This window comes from Rhinolophus ferrumequinum, chromosome 6 (genome assembly GCF_004115265.2).
Source record: "Rhinolophus ferrumequinum isolate MPI-CBG mRhiFer1 chromosome 6, mRhiFer1_v1.p, whole genome shotgun sequence".
NCBI lineage: Eukaryota > Metazoa > Chordata > Mammalia > Chiroptera > Rhinolophidae > Rhinolophus > Rhinolophus ferrumequinum.
The window spans coordinates 73,669,153-73,685,920 of NC_046289.1; the positions used below are offsets into that span (position 1 = coordinate 73,669,153).

General features: G+C 47.0%; 1 protein-coding gene across 3 annotated transcripts in view; it reads right to left on the reverse strand.

Moving 5' to 3' along the window:
* SLC7A8 (solute carrier family 7 member 8) overlaps window positions 1-16,768 on the reverse strand; it is a 49,260-nt gene that overhangs the window by 10,289 nt on the left and 22,203 nt on the right. The window contains exons 1-5 of one of the 3 annotated variants that reach the window (XM_033109109.1): window positions 13,482-13,603; window positions 4,364-4,489; window positions 2,711-2,864; window positions 1,610-1,733; window positions 40-143 (exon numbers count right to left, since the gene is read on the reverse strand). In XM_033109109.1, the coding sequence (XP_032965000.1) occupies window positions 40-143; window positions 1,610-1,733; window positions 2,711-2,864; window positions 4,364-4,388 (407 nt within the window). In that variant the 5' untranslated portion in view covers window positions 4,389-4,489; window positions 13,482-13,603. Of the gene's footprint in view, window positions 1-39; window positions 144-1,609; window positions 1,734-2,710; window positions 2,865-4,363; window positions 4,490-13,481; window positions 13,604-16,768 lie in introns of those variants that run through there. The other 2 variants (XM_033109108.1, XM_033109111.1) reach the window with 2 other exon arrangements.

A 16,768-nucleotide genomic window follows, 5' to 3' on the forward strand; every position in this document is an offset into this window, starting at 1 on the left:
GAGTGGCCGAGGCTCGGAAAGGGCCTGGATAGCACTCACCGGGAGGAGGTAAAAAGAGACCCATTGACTCCTCCAAATGTGGACAGGGCAACGGAAATAGGCATGATCCAGGCCATGACGCCAAGGAGCTTCTCTCCAAAAGTCTGTGAGACAAAACAAGGGGTGAGTGGAAATGGAGAGGTTACAACCTCGCACCTGTGCGTCACTGCTGGGAATGCTTCCTCCCAGGCCCAGCGTGTGGGGTCTGTAGCTAAGCTCCTGAGAGGATAGAGGACTTCTGTGCCCTGACCCTCCTCCCACACCACCACTTCCCATAGTGACCACTATACAGCTGGGAGTCAGTAAGTGTCCTGAGCGAACTGAAGGAAACAGTGTATGGTAATAATACTAATTCTGCTAATAATGAACTAACATTTGTTATCCTTGATTCATGGACAAAAAAACTGAGGCACAAAGCAATTCAGTAGCTTGCCTAAGATCACATACCCAGGAAGTGGCAGGCCCAGGACTGGAAACAAGCTGTGTGAGTCTAGACCTCACTACCGGTACATTGTACGCTAGTGAGTCAGGCAGGATGGGGCTCCAATCTCAGCCCAACATTCAGGAGCTGTGAGACCTTGAGCAAGGTTCTTAACTTTTGAGCCTCACTTTCTCATCTGTAAAACAGGGATGAATCCTAACTCATAGGATGAGAATTTCTAAATTCATAGAAACAAATGATATTGTGGGAGGAAATGATACGAGGCTACTATACAGGTTGAGGAAGAAAAGGCAGTGAAGCTCTAGACTAGTCTTCGTGTATTGAAGTAATATAAAATATTAAGGGACCAGCTTTTCCATACTCTCTGAGCCAAGTGCACACTTGATTTACAGCATATTATGGTGGAGGGGTTATTTCGAATAGCTGTCCTGTTGGGGAAGGCTAGCGATCATGGAGCAGGCTGTCCCTCCAGGATCCTGGAGGGCGTCTTTCTTTAGTCTTAAGATATGACAAGTGATGACACTGCTTGGCAGGGTGAAGTGGTGGCCCAGGTGAAGCCGGGGAGGGAACAGAAGGGCTCCCAGGTCTTTCCCACATGTCAAGGACCCCTATGCGTTGGACCAGCATGATCTCCTTCCCCAAAGAGCACAACCCACTCCTACTTTCAAATTGTTTACTGGCACATACTTTTCCTTGACGAGGGAATGAGTCAGACTGCACGATTTCCAAAGGAGGAAATGGAGGCAGAGAGAAATGGCACGTCTTGGGCAAGATTATGCCTTTCTGGGGAGGTGCCTGTCTCCTTTATACAATCATTATATTTCGAGTTTAAAGTGCCCTCGTTCAGGAGTTGGCAAACTTGTTCTTTAAAGGGGCAGAGGGTAAATATTTCGGTTTTATGGGCCACACAGTCTCTGTGGCAACTACTCAGCTCTGCCATTGTGACTGTTCTAGGTACAGCACGGCTGTCAGTTGGCTCCAGGGCACCTGAAGATGTGATTTCTGCCCTAAAGACTTGGGATGACTTCCGATTCCACAAATCCATGGATCAGCGGAAAGTGAGGGGGCTACGCAGGCAAGACTATGGCAACATTCCTGGCTTGAGGGACTGCAAGTTTGATTTCTTACCACAGCGACTGCGTTTGATGCCAGCAGCTCCTGGGGGGACATTGCAGTGACATAAGCGACATTGGCAAAGACATACACAAATGTGACGAGTGGGATGGAGATGAAGATGGCTCTGGGAAGGTTCCTGTAGAGGGAGAGGAGGTGAGACGGGGAAGGCCTGGCACCTTGGACCACCTGCCTCGTCACAGGGTCTGGGGAGAGCCTTCTGTCTTTCTGCCTGAAGCTGACCGTGCAGCCTTCTGTGATGCAGGGGTGGTGGTGGTGGATTTTTGTCTCAATATGGGCAGAATAATTGAAAGGAAATGAAACATTTCGTTTGGAAATACGCTCCACACCTGTCGATTTCTTCCTGACCAGAATGTCCACAATGCACCCCTTCCCCTGCCTCAAGACACAAAGATCTGCCTGTCCTGAAACAGGCAAGTAAGGTGCTTAGAAAACTCTCAGGGCACATTTTACTCTCTAAGGCATTGTTATCTCAGCACCATTTTTAGCTTTTTTTATTTTCCCCCTTCTTCCTCCTCCCCCCACCCCCAATCCAGTTCAAGTGTGGTTTCTCAGTCTAGTTGTGTAAGACACAGCTCCCTGGCCCATGCTGGGATTATGAGCTCCTATCCCCACCCCTACCCCCACGCCCCCAGGGCTGAGGCAATCTGCTCATAGCTGCTCTCCGGCTGCCTGCCGGCCGCTCACGGCAGCACACAGTAGCCCATGGTAGCCCATGTAGCCCACGGTAGCCCAGCCCCAGGGAGAGCTATTGTTCACAATCTTAGCTGTAGAGGGTGAAGCTCACTGGCCCATGTAGGAATCGACCGGCAACCTTTGGTGTTAGGAGCACGGTGCTCCAACCGCCTGAGCCACTGGCCGGCCCCTGTTTTTCAGCTTTTAACCTGCTCTGGGACAGTCACTGGGTCATTTTTCTTCTCCTGCCAGGGTGGATGGCAAATGGTGAAGTTCCTGGGAAATGAACTATTTCTTCAGGATAGATCAGGTCATGGTCAGGATGGGGGCTGGGAGGAGGAGAAGTGGGCTCCCTCTTCCCAGTAGCGGGTGCCTAGGTCTTTCTAGGGAGTGAGGAAGAACTGGGCTATTTCAACTCACTTGTAGGGATCAACAAGTTCCTCAGTCACGTAATTAAGAAAGTTCCAGCCTCCATAGGCAAAGGAGCCCTGAAGGAAAGCCAGTGCAATGAGGCCGATGTTGGGCTCCTGGAAATTCTCAAATGCGTTCTTTGGCTCCAGCCAGAAGTATTCTCCTGCGGACACAAGGGGCAGGAGACTGCTCAGAGAGACCAGTCAGAGGCCTGGATGGTCCCGTATCGCACCTCCCTGTGGTGATGATCCACCTCTGTCTCATCTCCAGTGAATCCCACGCATGGGAGAAGTGGGACTAAAAGGAGCAGGGAAACACGGGTCCAGGACCTCCCAGAGTACGAAGATAATGAGTCCAATGGGGCTCAAGTTCAAAGCACAGTTCTGAATGTTCTTTTTTTAACAGGCAAAGTTACTTGGAAGGAAAGCCCAGGGGAACGTGACTGGGGAGGGCAGGGGAACATGGGGGGCTAGCAGGGCAAATTGGAGCTGGCTCGCTGGGATTTGGAGGCTTAGAGCCCCTGGCAGTCTCCTGACCACCTTCCCTGATATTTAAGTTTGTACATTTTCATGAAGAAAGCATCAGGAACAACAAACACTCAAACATAAGCTTCCATAATGCTATCTTAGTTCAGGCTTGTTCTGCTTTCTTTGTCAATCTCCTCCTGTCTCTTTCTAAGGTGTGTGTTTGGTCTCCCTTTTCATGGTATAGATTCCCTGAGGACAGGGATCCTTCAACAAAGAGCTTTTAAATTGCCTTCCCCGCTCTTAGCACAGTGTCCCTGCACACAGAGGGTCGGTCCTCAAGAAAGGACGCTGACTGACGTTATAATGAGACACAGAGTAACTGCCCATACTTACTCATCTGTGATTCAGCATTGGGACAGTAAATAAGGAGATTAGACTGGGCAGGAGAAAGCATTGGGACCAGGTGAGGAGGGACTCACTACTTTTGAAAAGACAGCACAGTGATTTTCTTAAATCTAATTCCTAAAAACAATATAACCTGCTAAAGAACTTAATCCAGCGGATTAAAATAATCAGATTTTTTATATAGCAGAATCTTAATTATGTTTCTTGGAGTCAAAATCCAGGCACCCCACACTGCCTTCAGGGCTTGTGGGCAGGTGGGAGGTCTCCTGCTTGTCATCTGACTTTCTCTCCAAGAGGCAATGACACTGGACAGGGCCTCAGGGTGCTACGGGTCCCATGGAAACCAAATACAGAGTAGGGCTTGGAAAGGACCAAATCCAGTGGGGAATGTTGGCAGGAGCCCCAGGAATGTAGAACTCTCTCTTGTAGAGATTATGAGTAATTTTAAAACATAAAATCTCCTCCTCCACCCCCCATTTTAAGATATGGACAAGATACAGTATAAGATGCAGAGAGCTTCTGTTGGGTTGGGGCAAGAGGGCAATAGGAGTCCAGAGATCTGGGGTCTTCAGAGCCATGGGAGGAGTAAATCTGCTAACAGGCAAGACATGCCCTACTTCCTGGGAAGATGGTTTCTCTTCCTCTTTGTCAAACAAGTGAGGAAGAGAAGTCATTTAAGACCAGAACTGGGAAATCTCAGGGCGTGCACACATCCCAAGAGAGTGTGAGGGGGTGTATGCATGCGAGGGGTGGAAAGTCGGGCAGGGCCCACGGTTCCAGTGACACTCACCTTTGCCGATCTGCACGACCCCCATGATGATGATCAGGGCCAGGGCTAGGAGCTTCCCCGCTGTGAAAATGTCTTGAACCCGAGTGGCCCACCGCACACTGGAACAGTTGACCCATGTGAGGAGCACTGAAATGACAGACCCCCAAACATACCCTGAGGGGCTACAATAGGGCTGAAGGACACCCTCTGCACACGAGCAGAAATGCTCCTTGTTCCTGATGATGGGATTCTAGCAGATGAACCAAATATCCCGCATGCTCAGGCCCAGTGTACAGAAACTCTGGCTAGGTTAATGAGTTTCAAATGGGGATTACGTGCCACAAATTAGAACTTGGTCAGAACATGTCCTGCCCAGGGCTGGAAGCCAGAAGTAGGCATGGACTGGCTTTGCGGGGGGCGGGGGGGAGCCAGCAGCCGGTCAGGGCACTAGTGTGGTTTATGTTTTCAAATCATTGTATATTTAAGGGGTGCCCTGAGCAGCCTGTGGGATCCTGGATGTCCTCTTCCTAGTGTGGTTTTGGGGCAACAGAAGTTTAGGAGAATCTTTTGTTACTTAGGTTTATCAAGGTATAATATAGAGTAAAATTCATTTTTCTAAGTGTACCATTTGATGAGATTTGACAAATGCATTTAGTTGTTTCATCACTACCACACTCTATATAGAACATTTCCAACACTCCAAAATGTTCTCTTGTATATTGTGTTTCTTTGACATCAATCCCCTTCCCTTACCTCTGGCAACCATTAATTTGATTTCTGTCACTATAGTGTTGCCTTATCCAGAATGTCACATAAATGGAATTACACAATATGTAGCCTTTTGTGCCTGGGCTCCTTTCCCTTACCATGATACTTTTGAGATCCATTCTTGTTGCTGCATATATCAGTAGTTTGTTCCTTTTTAGTGTCAAGTAGTATTCCGTTATATGAATGTATCAGTTTATTTTTCCATTCCCTGGCTGATGGACATTTGGGTTGCTCCCAGTTTTAGGCTATTACAAATAAAGCTGTTATAAACACTTGCACAGAAATCTTTAAGTACACTGTAGAGGTCTTTGAATGGGGTTTTAATTTCTCTGGAGTAAATACTTAGGAGTAGGATTCTAGGTCATATGGTAAATGAAAGTTAAACTTGATAAGAAACTACCAAACTGTTTTCTAAAGTGGCTGTATGATTTTGCATTCCCACCAGCAACGTGCGTGAGATCTTGTTGCTCTGCATCTTTGTCAGCATTTGCTACTGTAGGCTTCAAAAGTCTGGCTATTCTAATAGGTGTGAAGTGGTATTTCATTGAGGCTTTGCTTTGAATTTCCCTAGTGACTAATGATGTTGACCATGCTTTCATCTGCTTATTTCCGCCATCTCTTCTTGGGTGGCATGGGGGAGCTTCTAACCTGCCTCTTTTCCTAGGAGTCACAGAGATCTCAATAACATGGAATCTCCAGGGCTGGAGGAGAGCTCAGAGGCTGAAAGCCAGGCTGGAGGGGTTCTCTGTTTTATTGCCACACTTTCTAAGTAACCCACGGGGGCCCTGTGCTGTAGGAATGGGACTCTCAACCTCCTGGGGGTTATGAAATGCTTGAGAATAAAGGAGGAAAAGTTAAAATTCTCTTGCTTCCCTGTCCTCTGAAACAGTGACCGGATGACCCCTAGTCTTCCAAGGGGACAGACAAGTCATGCATGTCAAAGCATGGGACTTTTTCCCTCTCCTCAAGCCTCTAACCAGGACTCTGACTTCACTTGTACAGCTGATCAAGTTCTATCAATACCTTATCCTGAAACTGTGCATTTACTTTCCAAGTAGTTTTCAACCTTCCTTGATTCTGAGAACATTTTGGCAGGGTAAGCACCTGACATTATCCGTCTGTAACCTTCCTCCCTGGGCCGTCTTTACCTGGCAAATTCCTTCTCATCTTTCAAGATCCAGCTCAAATGTCACCTGTTCTGTAAGTCGTTATTATTTTACGTATTTCTGATAATGTGCCTACCAGGTAAGATATATCAGCCACATTTTATAGACAAGGAACAGTTTGTCCCTCCTTTCTCTTCCCAGACCACTTTGTTTATATCTAACTCTGGCACTTATTTCTTTGTATTATAATGATCTGTTTCTTTTTCTCTGTCTCCTTGTAGATGAGGAGGGCAGGGACTGTGACTTTTTCATGTTTTTAATCCCAGGGCATATCACTGGTGCCTGCAAATAGCAGCTGCTCAGCAAATATTTAATACTTGGATAAAGAAAATGCCCCAGTTCATTAGCCCTCCAGTCTCTTCTCAGTCTACACATTTCACAATGCACACCAATCCCCCTGCTCTCCAGGAAACTCATCAAAAGGAGACATGATCCCCAGTTGGTTTCACAGAGCCAAAAGAGCAATAGGAAGCTTGACTTCAAGAGTAGAAACGCTTGACTCCTCATGCAGAGGCTGTTATCCAAGATGGTGTCATATAAGGAGAACCAAAACAAGTTGTCGGAGGAAGGATTTTAAGTGCCTGAACAGGGAGAACATTTTGTAAATACTCAAATGTTCCAGATGGACTGAGATATCATGATAAATACACATTTAGTTTATTTTACTCAATTCAATAAGGATTTTAAGATCACATGCGTGGTGACAATCCAACCCAAATTACTCTAAGCAACTGGGCCTGTGATCTGGGCTTCTCCCCAGGGCCCTGGGGCATGCTAGGGATGAGCTGGCCCACTGGGTCCCAGCAGTTCAGGCAGACACAATCAATAATGTGTAAAAAATAAAGGAGCTTGGGCTGGCCCGGTGGCTCAGGTGGTTGGAGCTCCATGCTCCTAACGCCGAAGGCTGCCGATTCCCACATAGGCCAGTGGGCTCTCAACCACAAGGTTGCCGGTTCGACTCCCACAAGGGATGGTGGGCTGCGCCCCCTGCAACTAACAATGGCAACTGGACCTGAAGCTGAGCTAAGTCTCAGTCCACAACTAAGACTGAAAGGACGACAACTTGACTTGGAAAAAGTCCTGGAAGTACATACTGTTCCCCAATAAAGTCCTGTTCCCCTTCCCCAATAAAAATCCTAAAAAAAAAAAAATAATAATAATAAATAAATAAAGGAAAAAAATAAATAAAGGAGATTGATTTATTAAAGGAAGGAAGATTAGGACACAAAACTCATGTGGTTCAGGACTAGGTAAGGATTATAGAACAAGGAGCAGAGAAGAAAATTATCCTCCACTAAGGGGAGGAGAGAGAGAGCAGGGAGCTGACTAGAAAGTCCTTGAAGGGAAGTAAGGGCAGCAGGACGACCAACAGGAGGGACAATGTGGCCACCTCCCCAAGTACTGGGACAGAAAACACAAAATCATCTTCTTGTCAAGAGAGACCTTGTCAAGGCAGCCAGAAAGACTCCTTCAAGAGGTCAGCTCCACAGTATACTGGTGGAATCGGAGATGTTTGAAGGAGAGACGTTGTCAAATAAACTTGTGGTGGGTGTCTTCTGTCCTGCCTGAGCTTATCTCTGCACCTTCTCAAGAACCCAGTCCTTGACTAATATTTAACCTTTCCCCTTTACAGGGGTCTTTCAAAATTAAAGAGAAATCCTGAGAATGAGGTAGGAGACAGGCTGCCTGTGACACTAATCTCCTTGGAACAATGGCTGCAGGCCACATCTGACCTTTCACCCTGCAGTTGGGTGATCACAGCATGTGACTGAGGGGAAAGAAGGCACTTTCAGTCTCCTGGTACCACAGGACAGCTTCCCTCACAGCAGGCTGAAACCTGAGCCTCCATCCAGAGAGGAAAGGTCAGTGAGTGAAGGCAACACTTGTTAAGTGCTTGCCAAGCCCCTGCCCTGTTAGGTGGCTCGTCTCTACCCGTCTGCTATCCAGCACCCCTTTCTGTTGCTGATGGTGATGTCCGCCCTCTCTTCCCAGCCAGACTATGAATTCTGCATGCTTGAGATACAGTGACCTCAGGGAAGCCACGTGTAGGTGGGGACCAGTGGTCACGGCAGCTTGAAATATGACGGTTTCCATCTATCCATCCATCCATCAATCCATCCATCCACGCAGCTGTCATCTACAAAGGGCCTACACATGCTAGGCACTTTGGTAGGTGGGGAAGTTATAAATAAGACACAAATCCCTGCCCTCAAGAAGTTGACACCGTAAGAGGGGAGGTGGGTGAGCGAAAAGATGATCATAAAACAATGTGGTGATGGCAGAGCTCTTCATGGAAGCCAGGGGGCATCCAGGAGGATCCCCTAACTCAGCCCAGGGGAACCAGAGATGCTTCTTATAGGAGGGGGAGACCCTAACACCAGAGAAATGTTTATAATTTTGGCCTAGCTGAACAAAATAAATAAAAAGGCATACAACTCCGGTTCTTGTCCACTGTACTCTGGCTGTGGGGTTGGTTGCCGCTTCTCTAGAGGCCTCTATGGAAGTTCAGGCTTATCTGTATTTCTTGGGCCTTTTCTGCTTTCTTTTTCTTTTGCTTCCCAGGTTAACAACAACACACAAAAAAGGTGAAAAAACTATCAAGAAGACAAGACTTCAAGAACATGCTGAAGTCAGGGGTTGGTTACCTAATCCGCCCAGTTTTAAAAGCCTAATGTCAAGGTGACAGGAGGAATACAAAAAATGAGGCAGGTAAGATTAGCCCCAGTAATCTCATGCTCTGCCTAGTGCCCAGGGCTTCTCAACTGACAAGTAGGAGAGGTGGGCTCAATGCTTCCTGCCTGTGGGAAAGCTGCAGGACTGGCAGAGAAATGCAGAGTCCTTCTCAGATCAATGACAGTCCAGATCCTGTCACTGACCTGGAATGTGTCCTCTGTAGAGGGGAGGGGCAAGCTCCTGCTTCCGGCAGAGATGGTGTCCCCCAGCCGCCTTCCCAGCCCTGATCCCTGGGGAGTCACAGAAGCCTCTACTTCACTTCCTCCCTCAGACAATAACATCAGAACTCATGGGGGTAGGCTGAAGAATGGCATCCTAAAAATGTCAACATCTTAATCTTATGAATATGTTACCTTACATGATATAAGGAATTCTGCAAACGTGACTAAGTTAAGGATCTTCAGATGGGAGATTATTTGGGATTATCTGAATGGGCCCAATGTAATCACAAGAGTCCTTTAAGAGGGAGGCAGGAGGGTCAGAGTTAGAAAAGGAGATAATGATGACCGAAACAGAGATCAAAGAGCAAGAAAGATTTGAAGATGCCATCCTGCTGGCTTTGAAGATGGAAAAAGGGGTCATGAGCCAAAGAATGTAGGGGCCTCTAGAAGCTGGAAAAGGGAAGGAAACAATTCTCCCCAGTGCTTCCAGAAGGAACATAGCTTTGTTGACACCTTGAATTTAGAACTTCTGACCCCCAGAACTATAAGATAATAAATCTGTGTAGTTTTAAGCCACTAAGTTTGTGGTAATTTGTTACAGCAGCAATAGGACCCCAAAGGAGTGCCTACCCACTGGCCTTGCAGGACACCAAGGGGAGGGAAGTGGTGGGGCTCTCTAGAAGTGGGCAGTGAAACTGAGGTCACCAACGTGCTGACCTAGTTGGCAAATTTCCACGCCATACGACAGCTCCCAACTCTTCCGCCTCCCAGACCCTCTGGCAAGATTGTTACTGCCTCCTCTTGCTCCCCTTTGTAATTCAATACAGCAGTAAATAGGCTTGTCCTATAATAACTCTAGCTGTGCTTTTCCTCTGAATAAAATTTAGGGCAAAAGACACTCCCAATACCTGTCCTTCATCTAATCCCAGGTTCTCTTCCATTCTCCTCCATTCTCCTCCATATTCCATACAGCCCACATACACAACCCAAATACACATATCATGTTTCCTCAAAAAGAAGACCTAACTGGAAAATAAGCCCTAGCATGATTTTTAGGATGACATCCCCTGAACATAAGCCCTAATGTGTCTTTTGGAGCAAATAAATGAATATAAGACCTGGTCTTATTTTCGGGGAAACACTGTACGAACACAGGCCCAGAGTTACAAGCTTCTTGCAAGGTAAGTGGAATGCACAATGTCCACAGACATTCCTTTGTTCTCTGCCCCCATAGTTTTGTTGGTCTCCTAATTTTAGTGACCAGAGGCTATAATTGAAGGCCAAAAAAGAAGTCAAGATGGAAAGCCAATAGATAAACTCAAGAGGCTGGAGTCTGAGCTCCTTCCTCAAATCGGAGGGTAAACAGTGGCCATACTGTGTGCTATCTTGTAGTGGACAACACCAAATGCACTTTGGCAGACCTAGGTGTAGTCAACCCAACCTGTCTCAGTAGGAGGTACGGCACATGGGGTTAAAGGATTACACATTTTTAGAAGAGGAGAATAGGAACAACATGTTTGGGGAACTTAGAAGGGGAGAATAGGAACAACATATTTGGGGAACTTTAACCTTAAGTTAATATATTATAGACTATAGGTAAAAGGTAATTTAAAATGATTATTTCTAGTTTATTTTGCAACAGAACATCAGTGAATCATTAGCATAAGCAAATACATAAATCTTCGTTTAGAAAATTTTAAGAATGGATTAAGGAATTGTGGGGCTAGTTTGAAGTCCCTGCAACCAGCACAGAGCTACGGCTGTGACTTTTTCCCCTCAGCTCCACCAAGTAAGCCTGGTGAGTGAAGGACCATGTGGGTTTCTGGTGTCTTTTTTGAGTGCAAAACTGGTAAGAGGGCTCAGAGTAGTTTGTGTAGGGAGTGAAGTGGTAAGAATGGGGGTGGGGGGATGAGTAGCTTAGAGGGACGGGGCAGCCAGGGCTGACTCTAAGAATCACAGAACTTTAGAATTTGAAGAACCCAATGACCATGGTGCCATTCCCAGCTTGGTCATTGACTCTCAGGGAGCCAGGACTGGCTAGTCAAACTGTTTGAGCCTCACTTTCCTCTCTGTAAAATGCAGGTGTGGTCCATTTTAGTCTCATGAGGATGGCTCTGTAACCTGTGTATTGCTGTATAAAATGTTAAGTGGTCATTCTTATTGTTCATAAACTAAGAAACTAAAACTCAAAAAGAAGGCATGATTTGCTCAGGATAATACCGACGATCAGAGGCAAAGCAGAGTGGACTGGGAAGGGGATGGTTTGGAGGGTTTTGGAGAAGCCGTATCACACATCAGGCCATATCCTGCACTGTGACATTGCCTCTCCTCGTGGCTTCTTTCTCTATGCCTAACCCTGCTCCTCAATTTCTCATCTGTTTCACCTTTTTCTCAGGAGGATGCTTGTCCACAAATTATCTGTTCTGGGGTCCCTCAATCCAAGCTGTCTGAAAGTGTGGGGTCACAGGCACAAAGCTGTACTAGGGTATTGTGGGCCTGGTAAGAATAAGGCTGAGACACTGGCCGGAACTTAGACGTTCAAGCATGTCCCTATGCCTTGGTTTCCACAAGTGAAGAAAATGACACTACCCCTTAGAAATCATTGCTAGGAAGGAATGCCCTACAGAAATCCAAAGAGCTCTGTTGCTGCTGCTCTACTCAGGCCCAGAGGAGAATGAAACTTCCCTGTTCTTCTTGTAGCCAGCAGTGCACACACAGCCATAAACATCACGCTGCTAGTCAGTGTGACCTTGAGATCCTGTAACACTGTTTGGCACATGGTAGGTATTAATGCTTACTGAATGGAGGATGGATAGATGGATACATCTATACAGGGAGGGTGTATTCGAGCCACTGTGCTTCTCTAGGAAGTAAATATCAGGGTAAATGTCATGGGACAGCCTCATAAAGCAGGGCAGGCAAGTGTCTGTGATGCCAGAGGAAGGCACTTATGGTGGCCGCTTCTCTCCTTCTCTTAGGAAAGCTCACAAAACACAGGTTATCCCCAGGGACCATTGGATGACTGTCTTTGGGTGCTCTCCCGCTTCTGGATACAGAAATCTGGCCTCTTCCTGAGCTGGGTTGTCAAAGAGCCATTTTGTGCCTTCATTGGAGGGTCAATGAACACTTTCCCATGTGGATCCCCAAACTAATCTCATTCCTTTTGTCAAGCCAGCTTTGGCTCCATGAACTATACTGTTCTGGTGAGATGGGGTGAAAGTTGGGTTGGGCCCGTACGGATAGGGGGCTGGATTGATTGTTATAACAGTGCTCGAAGCATAAAACAGTTGGAGCTCTCCTTGTAGACAGCTCTTGGCACTGGAGGATGATGTTTGAGGCCTGAACTCTACTACTCAGAGGTAGTTTCCAGCCTCAGGGGCAATCAGAGCCAGGAATGACCTGAGACCCAGGACCTCATACTATATGTGAGTGAAGTAAGACCCCAGCTAATTAGTGCCAAAGACAGGACTGTCCCTTTGCTCCCCAATTCCCAGTTGCTTCTTCTGCCACTACTCCTGCCTTTCTTTTATCACATACACAGCACTCTTCTTTCCCTTCACCCATTCCCACATTCTTTCTCTCTCCTGCTCCTGTCAGTGGCACCCATGATCACTGCTGACAGTGCCACTTGGGGCTCTGAGTCTGTCACTTGAAGATACTGGCCAGGTTGCTTTCTGGGCAGCAGGATGTAAGGTGTCAATGTAGCAAAAAGCGAAAGACTAAGATGGCTACTCCTCAGAAACCAATAGTTGTGTCCATCACACCCAGGGCTTTAGAAAATAATTTCTCGGGTGTGGGCCAGAGGCAGCTTGGAAAGCCTTGTTTTCCTTTAGCATTTCAGAACTAGGCCTCTCCTGTCTTTTCAAATAAGAGAAAACAGGGAGTAGAAAGGGGAGGAAAAAAATGCCTAGACTTGCTTAAGTCCATAAAGACAGGTAGTGAAGAAGACAGGGGAAGAATGAGCATGAGAAACAACAAGGGGAAGAAGGAGGAAGAGAAACAATACACATGGGGGGGGGGCGGAGGGAGAGAAGGGAGAGAGAGAGAGAGAGAGAGAGAGAGAGAGAGCGCTTGAGGAACAGAATAGCGAGAGAAGGCCAGGACAGAAAAAAAGAGAGGGAATGTAGAAAGCAGACAGCTGCTGAACAGGGAAGGGAAGCTAGTGACGCCACTTTGTAGAAATCAGAACACCCTGTTCCTCTCCCGAACTTCAAAATAAGCACCTTTCTGGGATGGAACTCCCCGGCCCTCTGTAGCTGCTGTAAATTTCACCTGGTCATGCGCCTGCCAGAGCGTAGGTTTCTGTCTCACCTTTTGCTTGGGCGTGCACTTCTCTGCCTTCTGCAACTCTCTGACCAACTTCCCCTGACTCCCTCCCTCTGGACCTGGAGCAAAAGGGGCGAGATGATGCCCCTCAGACCAGCCCTCGGGGTGCCCACGCTGAACTGCGGGTGATCGCCCAGCCTTCTGGGAGGGGGTGTGGCGACGCTCGGCGCTGTGATAGGCTGGACGGGGCTCCTTGGTGGCCTACCCTGCTTGTGGAAGGAGCTGGGCACGTGTTTCTAATTGTGGACAGGCTGCTCCGAGTTGGCCTGTCTGACCGTTTCCAGAAGTAGGAGGTAACCAGTGCCCGCTGCCAAAAGACACTGATAGGCAAAGAAAACACGGAGCCCTATTTGATTTCTAACTCATGCAATTCAAGGCTCTGATAAAGTTCCAGTTCTGCCCATGCAGGCCAGCCTCAGCTATTTTTCCTCCTCATAGACCTCAGAGAGGCTGCGGGGAAATTGGGGTAGAAGTGAGGACACACAGAGCCGGGTTCCTAGACTCCTTCTCTGCTAACTCAGGGCCAATACATTTTTCATAGGGGGCGAGAAGCCCAGTAATAGTCTCAACTCTCTGCCAATGCAAAACAAAGGTTGGGATTATTGTATGTGTAAATAACTTGACTGGTGGAAGACAAAACATCAAAACAAAGCAACAGCGACCAAAGAGAAAAAAAAAAAATCAAAGCAGCCAGTCCTTATAAACTAAGCTTTGATCCTAGCTTCTGTTAGGTCCATAAATAGGCTTTGAAATAGATCTTGCCTACCACACTACAGTAACATTTTGCCCTTCTCCAGCCCTTTTCGTCTGGAAGAACTGACACAGTTTGAGAAATCTCAGAAGCCCCTCTAAGAGGAGGACGTGTGCTGAACCTTCTGGAAGGGTCGCTCTCTGCCATAGACAAACAAGCAGCAGAGGAAGGGTACAGAGACTGTGGAGCTTCTGGAGGTCCTGAATCACACAGCTTTCCCTGGACACCTTCAGCTAAGGCCCAGCCCATGCTGCCTCACCCTTGCCCCTTCCCTTCCTGGCTCTCTCTTCCCCTTCCTTCTTATCCTGATCCCTCCGTGGGAAGTGCCAGTTGCCAGTCCTGGAGTTTCTGCTGAATCACCATCCAGTACTTAGTTCAGCCAAGAAGCCGAAACACCCAGCTCAGCATTTTCCAAAAGCTGAGTAGTTCTCTCTCCAGCATCAGCTAAGCATGGCTCCTGAGCTGCGGTGGGAGAGAAGAGAAAAACGGAAGACGCCCGGAAAGTAGGGGAGACAGATAGTGCACCATGCCACCTTGGGGAGTCCTGTTTTAATCCTACTCATTACTGTTCCAGCCTGGGCCTGAAGAATTCTTGTTATCTCATGCCCAATTCTCAGGGCTGATGTCTCCCAGACTCAGAGAAAGGGGGATGGCACGGGTTCCAAGGGGTCTGCACAGAGCTTGGGAGGGCTAGCCTGACTCTCCATCATCCTCAGCTTTGGGGGAAAGGGTGTAGGTCCTGGGAGGTCTGGTTGGTTCCTGGACTGGAAGACTTGTGGGCTCTGTTAGTATCCACCAAGGACTATAAGCCTGAGCTCAGGCTACAAAATTCCCAAGACTGGTCAGTGTGGACGAAAAAGGGGTTCTACAAAAGGTAACCTCACAGAGTGATCTGATCCTAAATTCCTAACTGGGTAGGTCGTGGTGGGTAGTCACAACCCAGGCATATAACTTCCTTAGTAAAAGGCTTATCTTTGCCTTAAGCAAGCCCTGTCCATTGTTTCTATGCATCTAGGTTAATACACCTTTGAAATGCCCCCTTTCAGACCCCTGCTTCTAAAATGTGAGCACATAATCTTAACTATCTTGTGATCCAATCCCAGCCTTGCTTTCTCTCATCTTCTTGTGATCTTCCTTACGTTTACTCCTTAATCTCAAATTCATAAAAGAAATGCAAACTATTATTCTCGGAAGCATTTATTTCAGTCTGTTGAGATTGTGCTTCCAGGTATATCCTCTGTTTGACTTAAATAAATTTTTTTATAAAAGTTCTCTACAGGTTTGGACATTCTGCAGTTATAACCCAATTTTAAAGGCAGCTTGTGTTCAAACTTGCTAAACTTTCAAAACAAATCTTGTTCTTTCTTCTTCCCCCAAGCTCCCAGTACTACTAGGCTTCACTACCATCAGTCTTATGATTTTATGTTCCTTGGTATGTAATATAAATTTGGTGTGTCACATTAACCCTTAAAAGTTTACGAAACACAACGAATGGGTGACTTCCTAAACCACAGGTGCTGGCTCCTCTTGGGGGGGCGGGGGCGGGGCATGTGATCCTTAAGAGTCAGTGACAAAAGGCCAGTGGAGAATTTAAGCTTCTAGACTGGTTTGAGAAAGTCAGTAAGTTGTTTCCAAACTGGTGGAAGCTGAACCCCAGTAAAACTCCCTGTTTCAGAGAGCCTCAATCCCATTCATTATTCTCCCAAGCAAGGGTGGACACATTCCCAGGAATAAGCTTCTCAATTTCCAATTTCCAGGAGTTGGGTTATGTACACCCTTTGAACAGCAGGACTCCAGTCTGAGAGAACAAGCTGGAGACCAGAAGAGACAAGGAAGCTAGGAAAGTGGAGCTGATCTGGACCAGAAGTTGAAGTACACTGAAAGTAAAAAGAAGACCCTGACTTCTCAGGTAGCCAGTGGCTAAAGCCCAATCTGAGAAGAGACTAATGGATAGAAGTGTCCAACACCAATGGATCTCTAGGGAAGAAGACCTCCATTCTTGAATTTTGTGACCTTCGTACTTGCTTACTATGATATATAAACTATAAAGCACTGTACCTATAGTTGTTCATCTTATTAGAGCTCAAGACTAAATTGCTCTTAACAAAAACGTAAGATGAGGGTAGTGGAGATACGTTCATTTCCAGGATAGGCCCAAGGAATACTCCAGAAGCTGTATAGGGCAGGGAGGAGGGGCAATACCACTAAAGAATGGGCATTTACTCTGCTGTTATCGGCATGGCGTCCAAAAGCAGAGGGGATGCCTTCCTCAAGTGCCTGTGACAGATTGTAAGTATTGGAGAGTGAACAGGACGAGTAGCAAAGACAGAGGGGGCCAACTCAATGCAGTCTGAACCACACCAATGAGAAGACATTAAAACATAATCCAGTGTTGTCCTTGTTCTATTTCTCCTGTCTGCCAACAAGAATGTATCATCCTTGACTCCCTCATCCTGAATCACCAAGTCCTACCAATCCTGCCAAACACAGTTGATGCCAAACACAGTTGACCCTTGAAAAA